The 15,322-nt window shown below is 31.7% G+C and overlaps 1 protein-coding gene across 2 annotated transcripts in view; it reads right to left on the bottom strand.

Annotated features, from left to right (window-relative positions):
- LOC134706898 (mediator of RNA polymerase II transcription subunit 1-like) overlaps positions 1 to 15,322 on the bottom strand; it is a 40,527-nt gene that overhangs the window by 19,644 nt on the left and 5,561 nt on the right. For both annotated transcript variants that reach the window (XR_010105670.1, XM_063566251.1), the window contains exons 2-6: positions 6,038 to 6,156; positions 4,219 to 4,297; positions 3,103 to 3,290; positions 2,073 to 2,173; positions 609 to 683 (exon numbers count right to left, since the gene is read on the bottom strand). Coding sequence is in view for 1 of the 2 variants with exons in the window: in XM_063566251.1 (XP_063422321.1) it covers positions 609 to 683; positions 2,073 to 2,173; positions 3,103 to 3,290; positions 4,219 to 4,297; positions 6,038 to 6,156 (562 nt within the window). In the remaining variant the exon portion in view is untranslated. The remainder of the gene's footprint in view (positions 1 to 608; positions 684 to 2,072; positions 2,174 to 3,102; positions 3,291 to 4,218; positions 4,298 to 6,037; positions 6,157 to 15,322) is intronic.

Below are 15,322 nucleotides of genomic sequence, written 5' to 3'. Positions count from 1 at the left end.
AAGGAATATATACGTATAAGTAATTGGTAAACAGGGAGTTGATAACCAATTTTTGTGAAAACACATCTCAAGTAACTTGAAAATTAATTTTAGGAAGCTGTTGTTCATGAGAAAATAGGTACACAAATTTCACTGGACATTTAAACAAGAACAAGATTGATGGTTAGATGTAAACCAGTTCAGGAGCCTGTTATTCAGTGGTTGCTGTTTGTTTATGTGTTAGACATATACACATTTGTTTTTTGTACATAAATTAAGCTGTCAGTTTTCTCGTTTGAATTGTTTTACATTGTCATTTCAGGGCCTTATATAGCTTACTATGGGCTTTGCTCATTGTTGAAGGCCATACAGTGACCTAGTTAGTTGTTAATTTCAGTGTCATTTGGTCTCTTGTGGAGAGTTGTGTCATTGGCAATAATACAACGTCTTTTTTATATTATGTCCATCAATAATTGATATAAAAAAATGGTTAAACTCTTATCAGAAAATTTCAGTTACAAATGACTGTGGAGTATTGCAAAAAATGGAAGCTAATCCTAAGGAGTTGGAAAGCTTTCTGTTGAAATATTAATTTTAAGGAAAAGACAGAAATAGCTGTTAATTTTCACCTTTGTAACTGAGCAAGGTCATTGAGATCTGTTTCTAGAGACTGTAAAGCCAAGTATGCTTTGGACTTCTGCTTCCTGGAAAAGAAATTGTTTATTTTTTGTTAATTTCCGAAGATGACAAAGCAAAAACATGGCAAATATTTATTTTAATTTTTTTACACACAATTTCCTGTTTATGGCAAAAAAATTATGGGAAACCTGCTATTACAACTAACAAGTTATAGTCATTTATAGTCAGAAAAGAGTTCTATCCTGATGAACATGAGAGATAGCAGTGTAATTAAAATTAAAATATTATTCATAATGGAAAACTGAATCTACAAAATATGATTTTCGAAAGAGATTGAAACTTTTTCAATACAATATTTTGCCTCAAGATATTTTTTATGAGGGAGAGGTTGAGGTGTCCTTGTTTTGATTTTATCAATAAGAAAATCTACTAAAAACTTGTGAAAGAATAAGCTTAGAAAGTGGACAAAGGAGTAGGTCCAGTAAGACCCCTTTATGGCCCCAAAATATAGCAGTTTTACAAAATTGTTAAAATGTAAACTTTTAGTTATTTATTGGATAGTAAAATGCTATTGCTACATAAATATAAGTTGTTGTTGACAATACACTGGACATATATCGGGTACTAGCACCATTAAGTCATGCTAAATTACTGAAATCTTCAAAATTCTAGCATTTTAGGTTTCCGTGTAAAACGAAAGTGTTCATCCTTAATATTGAAATGTAAGTTGTAATTGATGATAATACATAACATATATAAAGGTTGAGGATGAACATGAATGCGGCCACATTCATTTTTTACAAAACCATCTAAAAAGTGACCTTTTTTGGCATATTTGGATGAATTTTCATATTTGAGCTTGAATCAGACCGTTTTTAATGACTAAATTAGTTAAAATATTTCACATAGACTAACTGAATCAAATGAAATAGACACTTAAGTGTTTAAAAAGTGATCAAAATCTTTCATCAGATGAACCTGAAATTTGAGGCCAAAATCAGTCCTTACAGAACCTACTCCTTTTTGAAGTCATTTACTTATTGATACAATGTACTACATGTCCAGAAATAAAATAATTACAGTAGTCATTAAAAAGGCTCCTTAAAATATGTCATCCTCATCATCTTCCAATAACGGCAAGGAGTTGTAGATGACTGTAAATATTGACCAGACGTGAAGGTGTAATACTGGAAAATGTATCACAAAAAAAAGCATCAATAGAAATCACACTTCTCACCAAAATCTCCCTGTTACATATTTATTTCTCCCTATATGGATGTCAGAAGTGTTCCTTCTCTATATTACATGTATTATGAAGCCCATGGAATGTAGAAAGTCTACTTATTTAAGCATTTGCATCAGTTATTTATCTATCTGAGGCATGTGTATGTACTACATGTAAGTATCCCTTGATCATGTTGATGTCTTCTTACTGACCACAGAAACAAACTTACTTGTCTCCAGGTATCTTGTAGATAGACAAAAACCCTTGCAAATGTCCAGAAAATTCATCATACTGCTCTCTACTGAGGACTTCTGTCAGCTCTTCATTACTCTGAAATCAAAAATTTATTATACAGAAAAAAAGCTGAGTTATTCTTTTCAAAATATCAATTTTCTTAATTATTACTATTGTTTAATAATTCTTTAGATAAAAAATTCTTTTTTTTTTATGTATAACTATCATAACTATTGTCTAATAATTCTTTAGATTTTTATTGTCCTTGCAGGGAGTTGAGTTACTCATGCATGCATATAGTAACATTAAAGTGATATATAGACTATAGACTGTAGTTGTTTCATGCATGCATGCATGGTCTCTCGTTGAGAGTTGTCTCATTGGCGATCATACGACATCTTCTTATTTTTTTATATTATATGAATATATTATATTATATTATATAAAAGTGTGTACAAGCATACTTTACTGAAACCAACCAATTCATTTCACTACCATGTTTTAAAAGATATATTATTCAGATTCTGATTGTTACAGTTTTAAAACCCCATCTTTATCTGCTTTTATTAAATGGATAGATGGATGGTTGTTTAACGTCCAGTGATAAAATTAAATGCATCTGCAGGATTTGAACATGATCCTCTGCTTTGTACTAGACAGATATACTTGGCAGACTTTTAAATTTGCTGGCTTGCAAGGTACATTACAGTCTTCAAATGTCATTTTACCTTGTACCCTTATTTACAATAAGGGTACAAGGTAAACATTCCACATTACTGAACTTACTCTTAATTTCTGTTTTATTTTGGTCTCTAGTGGAGAGTTGTCTCATTGGCAATCATACCACATCTTTTTTTTTTATATAAACATATATTTCAAGACATTCAAAAACTCTGAGTCGGATGTGACTTTGTATATTTTATACAGAGATGTAAAGTTGCACTATATTTGACCTTGAAGTTTCATTCACTTATTCAATTAATGAAGAAGTATGTGAATTTTGTGAATAGTTTCACATAACTAACCATTGCTTCACCCTGATGACAAACTCTGACATCTTTTACAACTCCCTTTGTATCCATGGAGATTTCAACAGTAAACATTTCACAGCTGATGGAGGCTGGTTTATCTGGAAGTGCTGGTGGATTAAACATCAAGCTTTGCTGTCGGGCAATGGATTCCAGTTTTTCCAGCAGGGTTTGCTGATTTTCAACTGAAAAATATTTTTTTCATTACAATTTTAATACCTTTTTCATTTTTTGGTTATACATGTAGATTATCCCCTCCTAACATGCCTAATAAGTAATGATTTTCCTCAATAAATGGAAAACATTTTTATTTCTTCTAATACCATTTTACATAATCTGAAGCTGACCATAAACCTAAGTTGTTATCTGTATTTTGATAAACCTTCATTAAAACAAGTTCCTGGATTTATATCAATAGCCATTAATATGTATAAAGTTAATGTAGTGTGAAACATGTTGTAATAGAAATTATTTTTTACAACAAAAGTTTTAAATATCAAACAGATGGCACATATGTTCAACTGTAATGTAATGAAGTTTCTGTCTCTACAAAGACAGCTCTTAGTTGAAATTAAAACAACTCAGTCTCCTGTATCGCTAACTTGGATATAGCCACATTTAAAAAATGGTATCTCTCTGACCCAATTAGACTTTATGCAGTATTTTTTTCCTATCCTTATATTGTCCTGAATCTGCCACTCTTAATTAGCGAAATGTCAACCACTATGAAATATTTCTTTGCAGTAACCAGGATGCTGTTGTCTTTTTATAGTTTGAATTTATGAGGATATAAGGCAACTGTAGTATACTTCTTCTCCAACCGTTTGTGCTGCAAGAAGGTGTTGCATTGATTCACTTGACATCTTTTTGATCTCTATTATGTAGAAATATTCAGGAACAGTCTTCAGTCTTAACCCAACTTTTAATCTAAAGCTCAATTGTCAAAATAATGAATATGAGGATGAGGACATGTTTTTGTAAACATCTATAACCAAGCTTAACCTCCAAATATGATACAAAACTACAAATAAAACAAGATTCCAATAGGTCCTAAATTGATGATTGTCTATTGCAACCAACAAAAAAGTCTTCACAGCACTGTCAATATATTACCTTTAATTGCCTTTTGTAGCTTGTCCACACATGACAGTATGCTGGACCTCTCCAATGCATCTGACTGGCAACGCTTGTCCTGTAAATTTATAATACATGTAAATATTAACATGTGAATTGGAATACTTTCATACTATACACCCAAGGCCTAAAGGATGCTTGCACTTGTAACACAAAATGACATTTGCCCTAAAAATACACGGGACATTTGCACTTTATTCCTTTGAGCCTATTTCAATATTAGTGAAAATGTATTAAAATTTGATTGTTATACCAATGGCTGTTCATGTCGACTTTGAAGAAAGAGTCATTGTTGTTTAATATTACGATATTATTTGCACCTGCCATTTAGAGGTGTTTTCGTCCCTTACACAAGCCTGTTGGCAAAGGATTCAGTTATTGGTTAGTACACATGCTTATTTTTGTGTGAGGTACAGAAAAAATAACTTATTCTGATACAAACAAACAAATCTATTTTAATCATGATTATAAGAGATTTAAATATTCATAAATTCTGACAACAGGAACATATATGTTCTATGTTATTATCAAGTTTCATTAAAATCGAAGCTGATGAATTTCTTTATGTGTTATAGCAGCCTGTCAAAAATGCTGGTTATTGGATAAATTTTGACAATGAACATGTATTGCACCTATTATGAAAAGCAACTGTGCAAAATTTCATTGATACATACAATATTTTAGAATTTTTGTGTTCATAAAAACTGTTTCTCAAAATATGTGATTTAAAAAAATATATATATAGATATTATAACAAAAAGATAATATGGATATCTACATATATTGCACAAACAACTGTGCAAAACTTCATAAGCATCCTATCCATTGTTCCAGTTGTCCATACGAAGAGACAATTTAAAAACTACCTTCATGCAGCCAATGCTTATATCTTCAAACACTTTAAATGTATACACATAACTATTACCAAGTTCAATCATTTTCTATTGAATAACTGTCTTCACACTTCCAAATAAATCCATCTAAATATTAGTCTTAATCAATCAAGAGACATGGAGACAATGATATTAACTTTAACAATTCCTCTGGGATTTTCACTCAAGCAACAGGAAATCAACATTTTCACACTTATAATTAGAGACAATCACTTACACAAAACCAATCAAGACACATGAAATAATGAATTAATCCATTTACAGGCCTGGAAGTGTGATAACAGACATTATTCGGCCTCCAAATTAACTAAAACAGTTAAATTTTTTAATGCCTTTGAAATATTTTTGTATTTATTTAGAAATGAATATTGGTTTTGATAAGTGAAAACCTTCAAACACATTTTCAGAGGATCTGAAAATTAAGGGGCTTTCAGGGAATTATACATGTAATATCTAAAATTTCATAAGAAGTCCCTCAAAATAAATGGTTCCCCATTACACGTTTTTTTCTTCAAAATAGAATACATTTAGATTAAATTGAGTGAAAACTTTACTCTAAAAGAAATTATATTCAGTGAAAAGCTCTGTGTTGTACAGTTTCATAAATGTTCAATCAAAATAAATTGTCTCATTGCATCTTATAAAATCACTAAATAACCCCTGTATTCATGATTTATAACTTTAAATAGATGGGATTTTTTAGCTGGGTTGCTGTTTCATTAATGCACAACCCGCATCTCCCTGTATTCATATATAGAGTTAAAGAATGGAAACCAACTTGGGACATAAGTATGTACATTTCTGCAGAAGGACTAGGGTAAAACTTAATGCTCCCTTTACTCTGGCGGGGGCATAAAAATAGTACATGTACTTGAATTTTGAGAATGGCTAACATTCTAACTTACATTAGTTATTGCAACTATGACTGCCTTGATAATTTCTGTCCAGTTTCGATTCTGGGAACTACGCGACTGTAACTTCTCCATTAACATGCGTAGTTCATCAAAGTCTTCTGGAGTCATTACTGAAATAACATAAATAATCAGTATGTAGCAACAGGCAACATGTATCATCTCATTGTCATTGCAGTAATTTGATTTACTATTCAAATTGAAATTCTAATATAAATGCTTTTTATAGGACAGTAGGTCCGAGTACACAGTTATCGTCCTTTGATTTTCGTTGTCCACAAATATAGTCCTTAATGTGGACAGTGTGTTACTTGCCAATTTTTGTTATACCCCTTCCAAATTTAATTCTCCATGTTTTATGCCTCATATAGCAAGTTGGGGGGTGAAATGACACTGTAAAAAAATTTGGGTCATAAATATTTAGGTAAAGTAGTGATTAGGTCCAGCTGAAAAAGGTCAAAAATTAGCACTTCAGAAGCTGTCAAAAGATTTCAAGACCCCCTTAACACAAAAGTGTCCATATTTTGAGTTAGAGCTGATGAAGTTTTCTATAAATTTGATATAATTTGTCCCAAAAGTAGTACAACATACTGTAAAAATGTTATTGAGAAAGCGCAGGTGGGATTTTTTTTATTTACATTTATTGTCTAAAAGAAATGCACTACGAAATAACTGTGTACTCGGACCTAAGAGGTGAAATCAGGAAATATAGAATCTGTACTTTGGCAACTTCCCTGAATGATTTGATGGTGTCAATTTGTTAAATAGCATAAAACTAAGGGATTTAAACTTTTATTTGACAGAATTTCTGCAAAAATGACCAATTTTGGCATTATATGGTCAAAATAAGCATTTCATAGCTTTTTCAATTTTGATGCATAAGTGGCATTTTGACTTTCTATCTGACATGTTTTCATGTGTCAATTTTTGTGTTTCTATGCTTTAATCCAGTTGTTTTACTCATTTCTGAACTCTGAATCTACAGAAAAGAAGATTATCTCAGACAATATGAGTAAAGTGTGTTGTATAAATGACCCTCATTTGACACCCTGTTTGGATCAAGTTAAATGTGAGGAGCATGGCACATAAAAGTTGAAGTCCATAATAAAGACCTCACTAAATTTGTATAAAAAGCATTTAACAATGTCTTTTGTACCTGTTTCATTTCACATAATATCTTTCTTTACCCCTGTAGGATACCATGTGGTTCAACTATAAGCCTGTTGAGACTAAAATTGCATGCAAGTTTTTCACTAAAAAGTGAAAAATCTTTGTATCAGACCATACTGTCTGCTCAAAAAGTTGAATGTAAGAGGCTTTTTTTGTGCCCTGATTTATTGTATCATGTCACCTGAGTATAGAAATGATAGAAAAGACATTTTTTTTTAATTTCTTATAGCTTCAATATGCATTTTTAAATGTAAATATGTGCTACGGCCTAAATTGACCCTAAATTATTTTTAGTCATACTTGGCCTAAGACCCTTTTAAACTAATATGATATGTTATTTGTAAGTTTTCTTTCCATTTAAAGTACAATAAGTACATATGTAAGGATTATTTATAATCAAAAAGCTTCACAAATTTAAAATTGCTGGAAAATATTACATCTTCATGTAAGGCTCCCCTTCATTGGAAAACCTCCATTTTTAGGCACAGGCTCATATAAATTTGACTTTTGAAAAATTATGCTAAGTCTGATATATCAAATGAGTACTCTATTGCTTTAAATACATGATGTATTATATATTAAGGCATTTTAAAAGTATTTTTTTGCAACATTTTAATTTTAAAAGCCCCAAATGTTGATAGTTGAAATTTCTCAATTTTAACGTCCAAATTTAACACGTAAAGTTGAATATAGAATTAATCATAGTGTCTATAATATATATCCTATTGTTATGAAACTTTGTAAGCAGTCTTATAATATATTAAGCTTATGTCATACCAAGTTTTATAAAGATTGGTCAACTTTTTCTATCCTATTAGGTCCGAGTACACAGTTATCGTCCTTTGATTTTCGTTGTCCACAAATATAGTCCTTAATGTGGACAGTGTGTTACTTGCCAATTTTTGTTATACCCCTTCCAAATTTAATTCTCCATGTTTTATGCCTCATATAGCAAGTTGGGGGGTGAAATGACACTGTAAAAAAATTTGGGTCATAAATATTTAGGTAAAGTAGTGATTAGGTCCAGCTGAAAAAGGTCAAAAATTAGCACTTCGGAAGCTGTCAAAAGATTTCAAGACCCCCTTAACACAAAAGTGTCCATATTTTGAGTTAGAGCTGATGAAGTTTTCTATAAATTTGATATAATTTGTCCCAAAAGTAGTACAACATACTGTAAAAATGTTATTGAGAAAGCGCAGGTGGGATTTTTTTTATTTACATTTATTGTCTAAAAGAAATGCACTACGAAATAACTGTGTACTCGGACCAGTATTAAATTTTCCTAGCCAAATTTATGATTTTTTTTTCAATGTTTTTTTTAACATTCATCCCAAATATATACTTTCTGAAAGAAAAAAGTTTAAAGTCTTTAAATTCTGCTAAATTTAAATTAAAACATTAATTTCTTCCCACACAATGCTATGGAAAATCTGGTCAATATTTTTTTCCTGCAATAATATTTCATTTTTTTCAATTGCTTTATCTAAATAAAAACAACAACATACAAGACATACATGCATATATAATTTCACATTCCCTAGATCTATTGAACAAGATATTCTCCATTTTGAAGCCCTAAATGTAACTTTTAGGTAACCATTGTTTAACTTATAAGGTTAGCTACATGTAGGACACATTAAATTAATGTCTTGGAATGTATGGGAATTTCAGGCTTTTTTGTCCTGCCATGCTTTGTGCCTTTTTCCAATCTATCTGACATGAATCAAGTCTTGAACAGCAAAAGTGAATCGTCAATGTCAAACTTGAACGCCATGTTGTCATCTGTAACATCATATGAAAATTTAAATAACATCATGAACATTTCATACATTATTGCACAAAATCACCATAAGTGCCATTTTCAAATCTATAATCAATCTACCAAGGACCATAACTCCTGAACAGTAGAAATATATTAAAGTTATGGGACAAGTGATGTTGTATTGGTCAAATGTTTATAAATATAGGTGTTTGTCTTTATACCTGCAATACTAAGTACAAGTTTTGTTTATGTTAACTACGACTGGATGACATATACCAGCAATGGGGCTTTTACAGGTACATTGTATATGTTTCTATATGCAGTTAATGAAAATTATGATAAGCATGACAGAGTAAAACTTATGGAGTTTGTTGAAGCATTTAATGTAAATGGAAGTTTACTAATTAGTCTGTGTAGCAGCAGTTTATGATTAAATTTACCCTTTTTGAGCTGATTATTGTTAAGGGATCTCCATGCATTTTGTTACAAGTTGCAACATTATAAACTTTGAAACACGTTGGTTAAACAGATTAACCATTGATATCTATTTAACTCATAACCATTGAAACACTAGTTTATGTATAACATCATACAATTATTGTTTTTTAACAAAGTTTATTACTAATTTATTTTCAAAGACCAGCAGTATTTTCAAAAAGCACTTTTATTTTAAACAGATGAATGGAAGAATTTTTACTCAAAAATATGTCAGATTTTAGTATAAAACAGGTGTTTACATGCACAAAAAGGATGAAATTTATATTTTAAAGGACATTTTATTATAGCTGCTTTAACAACCATTTCATTAATAATTTACACAAAATCAATATAATATTTTCAATCTAATATGATCAGAGATAGGAAATGACCATAATAGTCTGTTATTAGAAATATTATTTTTGTTTTCATTAGTTTTTAAACATTCCGATATCTAAAGCCTTCTTTCTACATGTATAGCTAGTAATAGACCAGATGTTCCGCAGGGCACAGCTTTATTCGACCGCAGAGGTTGAACTCTGAACGGTTATGGACACAAAATTCAAGCTGGATTCAGCTCTGAATTTGGATTGTGTTTAAATAGTTGACACAGCATAGGTTTCTGACACAGAATGAATGTGGTCTAATGATCTTTTAAAAAAATTGTTTGCCTTTGAGCAATTCACTATGCTGTTGAATATTAATCCTTTCAAAAAAATGTTTGAAGAAATTTTATTTTTATTTCTGAAATCTGAAATGAAAAAAAAAATGACCCCCCCACCTAAATTTTTTTTCACATTCCCCTTTCCTTTATTCAAAAACTTTGCAACAATAACTGCTCATTTATTGTTTAAATTTTATAGATTTCTATTAACTTTTACTAAAGTTATAGTGCCAGAACAGCGGCAAAAGATAGAAAAGGGTGGAAAAGCAGCGTGGAGGCCTTATGCGACTTCTGGCGCGGAGAGAATTAAGGTTAAGGTAAGGAAAGTTATAGAGCGAAAACCAAATGTCTTCAGACGACAATGACGCCAACGTCATACCAATATATGACCAAAAAATTCAATTTTTGCGGTTGTAGAAAAAGTACTTATAACACAAATGTGAAAAGCACAGGGGTATACCAGTATTATAAAGTTAAGTACTTTTTCTGATCTTATTTTTTTTTATATCTATTATACACACAATGCTTACTAATCATGATAATGACACATAGCTATATTTTTTTTGGTTTAAAAATGAAAGTTGAAGAACAATGGATGTGAAAACACATCACATTCAATGATTCAATAGTACATGTATGCTCAAATGAATACCAATATCAAATGTTAAGGTGTCCTGATCATGATTTGAAATTCCTGATAAAAATGAGTTTAAGAACAAGAAAGTTATTCTGAAATCAGGAAGTTGATAAGTGAGGAATGAGAAATTGCATCACAGGATGTAGCATGAAAATATGAATCCATATATATATCAAATTTCAAGAAGCTCTTATTTGCAATTTCCAAGAAAACTTTCAAGCATGGATTTTTTGTAAAAATAAGTAATAATAAGTATCATGTGTATTTGATCTCCCAGGAAGCTGATTAAAAAAAACTGAAATGAAAGCTAGAGTTTCACATGGTAAAGCATGCTCAAATGTAGCCTGGTACCAAATCTAACAAAGCTCAGGGGCTCCTTTCACAATAAATCTTACAACTAAAATTGATCTTAACTTATACTGAAATTTACAAGACTTTTAAGTATTTTTACTACATGTAGTAATTTTTTGGTGTGAAATGAGTCGCTGATGTGTAGTTCCTAAGAAAAATCAAAATGCTTAAAATGGTTACATGTACAATAGGACAATTATATTTTATATTTTAATGGCAATTTTTTTTACCAAAAAGAATAAAATCTTGACCTGCTCCGATTGGATTGGAATTATTTTTAAAATTTCATATGTTCTGCATTTTAAGTCAATTTTTGCTGCATGACCACAACAATTTTTTGGGCTGTTAAACTGACATCTCTAGTAACAGGAACTGCAACCCATTCTTTCTTGTTTGAGAACATTTGTGTAGTTGTCAACAACCAATGAAATAGATGCAGGTCGGTCAAATTATATAGCAATTCCTGTCCGAATGTCTAGTGTTTTCACAGTCTCAGTACTGTGACTATAACTATAAATTATTGATGAGTTTGAGATCCCGTTGCATTGATTGGTCTATATATCAAGTCACTTTTGCAAGAGTTTGCTATGCAGGATTTTCATTTTTGTCAAGTTATTAAGTCAGTGTCACGTTTTGAGAGTTCTCATTGAATGTTGATCGATCCAAATATTAAGTCACATTGACGACAACATTTCGGACGATTATCAAAAATGTCAGCCTTGTTTTTCACCATGAATATTATCCATGTCATCAGGAAACAACACATTTCATTTTAAAACATAACAATGTCAGTCAGAAACCAAACTGGTATGAGACACCACTGGTACCCTATGGCAAATGCATCAAAAAATTTGTAAGGGTTCCGCGGAACCCAGTGTCTCGCCTACTTTTGCTGAAATTCACAGGCTCAACAAAATGAGGAAAAAAATCAATAAAAATATTCCTCTTGATACTATCTTTTGATTTTAAGTAGCTTCTGTCCAAGTTTTGTAAAAATCCAGGATAGTTTATGAATCTAATAAATGTTTAAAAACTTTAACTGCAGACTGTATGTAATGTTAACTGGAAGAAAACTAAGTCCATTTATCTTGTTTATAAGTAAAATACAGATACACAGGTACAAAATATTATCAAAATTTCCTTGTAAATACTAGCTTATGATCTTAAACAAGCTTCTGTCTAAGTTTGGTACAAATTAAAAGTAGCAAAAGAAAGTTTTTTTTTTTTTTAAATTTAACCACAGAGTGAACATGTTATTTCCTGGCAGAAAATCTAAGTCCATTTAAAAGTAAAATACGGAAAAAATGGATTTATTTTTTTACAAAATTTTCTTATGCATATTATTTTTTTATCATAAACTAGCTTCTGTCTAAGATTGGTACAAACCCAGGATAGTTTAAGAAAGTTATTAAAATTTTTAAAACTTGAACCACAGAGTGAATGTTATGTTTCCCCGCAGAAAAACTAAGTCCATTTATAGGTAAAATACGGAAAAAATGGAATTTTATTTTTACAAAATTAACATTTGGATACTATCTTATGATCATAAACAAGCTTCTGTCCATGTTTGGAAGTAATCCAGTATAGTTTAAGAAAGTTATTAAAATTTCAAAAACTTTAACCACAGAGTGAATATAATGTTTCCCTGCAGAAAAACTAAGTCCATCTATAAGTAAAATACGAAAAAAATGGAATTTTATTTTTACAAAATTTACTTCTGGATACTGTCTTATGATCATAAACAAGCTTCTGTCCACGTTTGGAAGTAATCCAGTATAGTTTAAGAAAGTTATTAAAATTTCAAAAACTTTAACCACAGAGTGAATATTTGTGGACACCGCCGACGACAACGGAATGTAGGATCGCTTAGTCTCGTTTTTTCGACAAAAGTCGAAGGCTCGACAAAAATGATTGTGCTCTTGTAATTTATTGCATATTTTAAAGATATCTATATATTAATTAATTATTTTAAAAATCAGGATTTTCTTATTGTGTAAAATTGAAAATTTTCACAAGTTAATAAAACAAAAGGTGACTAAATTAGCTGTTTTTACTTATCATCTGACTGACTAAACTGTTACATATGTGAGGTGTGAAAGTTCAATTATTAACTTAAACATCAGCTCTTTAATTATGTAACGACGGCAGAAAAAACAGTTGGTCACAAAACAAAACAGAACAAAGACTGGTTAACATCTGACACCTGGCAAAAAATTGAAGAAAGAAAAACCATAAAACAGAAATCAGTAAATGCAAAATCAAAAAGGTTACAAGATCAACTACAAGTAACATACAGAGCAAAAGACAAAGAGGTTAAAAGAAGTGCTAGAAAAGACAAAAGACAATATCTGGAGGACCTAGCAAAAGAAGCAGAAAAGGCAGCCATTCTGGGAGAGTTGAGTACAGTTTACAAAATCACCAAACAACTCTGTGGAACATCAAATGCACAGACAGCACATGTAAACGACAAAAATGGAAAAGCATTGAAAACTGAAAGGGAACAAGCAGAAAGGTGGGTCCAGCATTTCAAAGAGGTATTAAACTGCCCTGAGCCTGATATCTTAGCTACCCCTGAACCATCAGAAGATGACTTAAACATCAACACAGAACCACCAACTATAGAAGAAGTAAGAAATGCCATTAAATCATTGAAGACAGGGAAGGTACCAGGCATAGATTCCATCCATGCAGAGATGTTAAAGGCAGACATAGATACATCATCTAAGGTACTCCACAATCTTTTCCTTGTCATCTGGAAAGAAGGGGACATTCCATCAGACTGGAGCAAAGGCCTGATTGTGAAATTACCAAAGAAAGGCAATCTACGCAACTGTGACAACTGGAGAGGGATTACATTACTATCTGTCCCTAGTAAGGTATTTTGCAAAATTCTGCTAAAAAGAATTGATAAAATTGTGGATGAAAAGCTTAGAGAAGAACAAGCAGACTTTAGAAGAGGTAGAGGGTGCATTGACCAAATTTTCACTCTGAGGAACATGAGGAACATCATCGAGCAATGCATTGAATGGAACACATCACTTTTCATCAATTTCATTGACTTCAAAAAGGCCTTTGACAGTATACATAGAGAAACTCTTTGGAAAATTGTGAAATCGTATGGAATTCCACCAAAAATTTTGATGCTAATAAAAGCCTTCTACAACAGCTTTGAATGCAGTGTCATCCTTGATAGCTCTATCGCAGACTCATTTGAAGTTAAATCTGGTGTAAGACAGGGGTGTATAATGTCACCAATCCTATTTTTACTGGCCATTGACTGGATACAAAGACATACAACATCAGACAAAAAAAGGGGTATCCAGTGGACCATGTTTAACCAGCTAGAAGACCTTGATTTTGCTGATGACATAGCCATATTATCAACAACAAGTGAACACCTACAAGAGAAGACCAACATACTTAACAACTATGCAAAGCAAACTGGTCTGAATGTCAATCCCAAGAAGACCAAGGTAATGTCAATTAACACCAGAAATAAAATACCAATAACAATCAATGATCTGCCAGTGGACAGTGTTGAAGATTTCACTTACCTTGGAAGCATCATAAGTAAAGATAATGGAACAGGAAAGGATATAAAGGCAAGACTATCTAAGGCACGTGCAACATTTGCAAGACTTCATACTATCTGGAAGTCCAACCAGTACAGTTTAAGGACCAAACTGCGAATTTACAACAGCAATGTAAAATCTGTCCTGCTGTATGGTTCAGAAACTTGGCGTGTTTTAGTTAGTGACCTTCAAAAATTAGATGCATTCCATACCAGCTGCCTAAGAAAGATCAACAGAATATTCTGGCCAAATAAGATCAGCTACAAGAGCCTTTTGGAGAAATGTAATGCTAAGAGCATAACAGCAGAAATTAAACAACGAAGGTGTAGATGGTTAGGCCATGTACTGAGAATGCCACAACACCGCACACCAAAAACAGCTCTATATTGGACACCACCAGGAAAAAGGAAACCAGGGAGACCTAGAATCACCTGGCGAAGAACTGTTACTGCAGAATTAGAAGCAATGGGTTACACCTGGGGCCAAGCCCAGTACATGGCTAAGGACAGAGATAAGTGGAGGCAGTTTGTTGTGGCCTTATGTCCCACTGGGGATGAAGAGGATAAGTAAGTAAGTCTTTAATTATAGGTTAGACAATACTTGGCCAGCATTAATTTGCGCCAATTAGTTTTGAAAAGGTATCAAT

The sequence above is a fragment of the Mytilus trossulus genome, chromosome 2, assembly GCF_036588685.1.
Source record: "Mytilus trossulus isolate FHL-02 chromosome 2, PNRI_Mtr1.1.1.hap1, whole genome shotgun sequence".
In the NCBI taxonomy this organism is placed as follows: domain Eukaryota; kingdom Metazoa; phylum Mollusca; class Bivalvia; order Mytilida; family Mytilidae; genus Mytilus; species Mytilus trossulus.
This window is presented reverse-complemented; position numbering and strand designations above follow the sequence as displayed.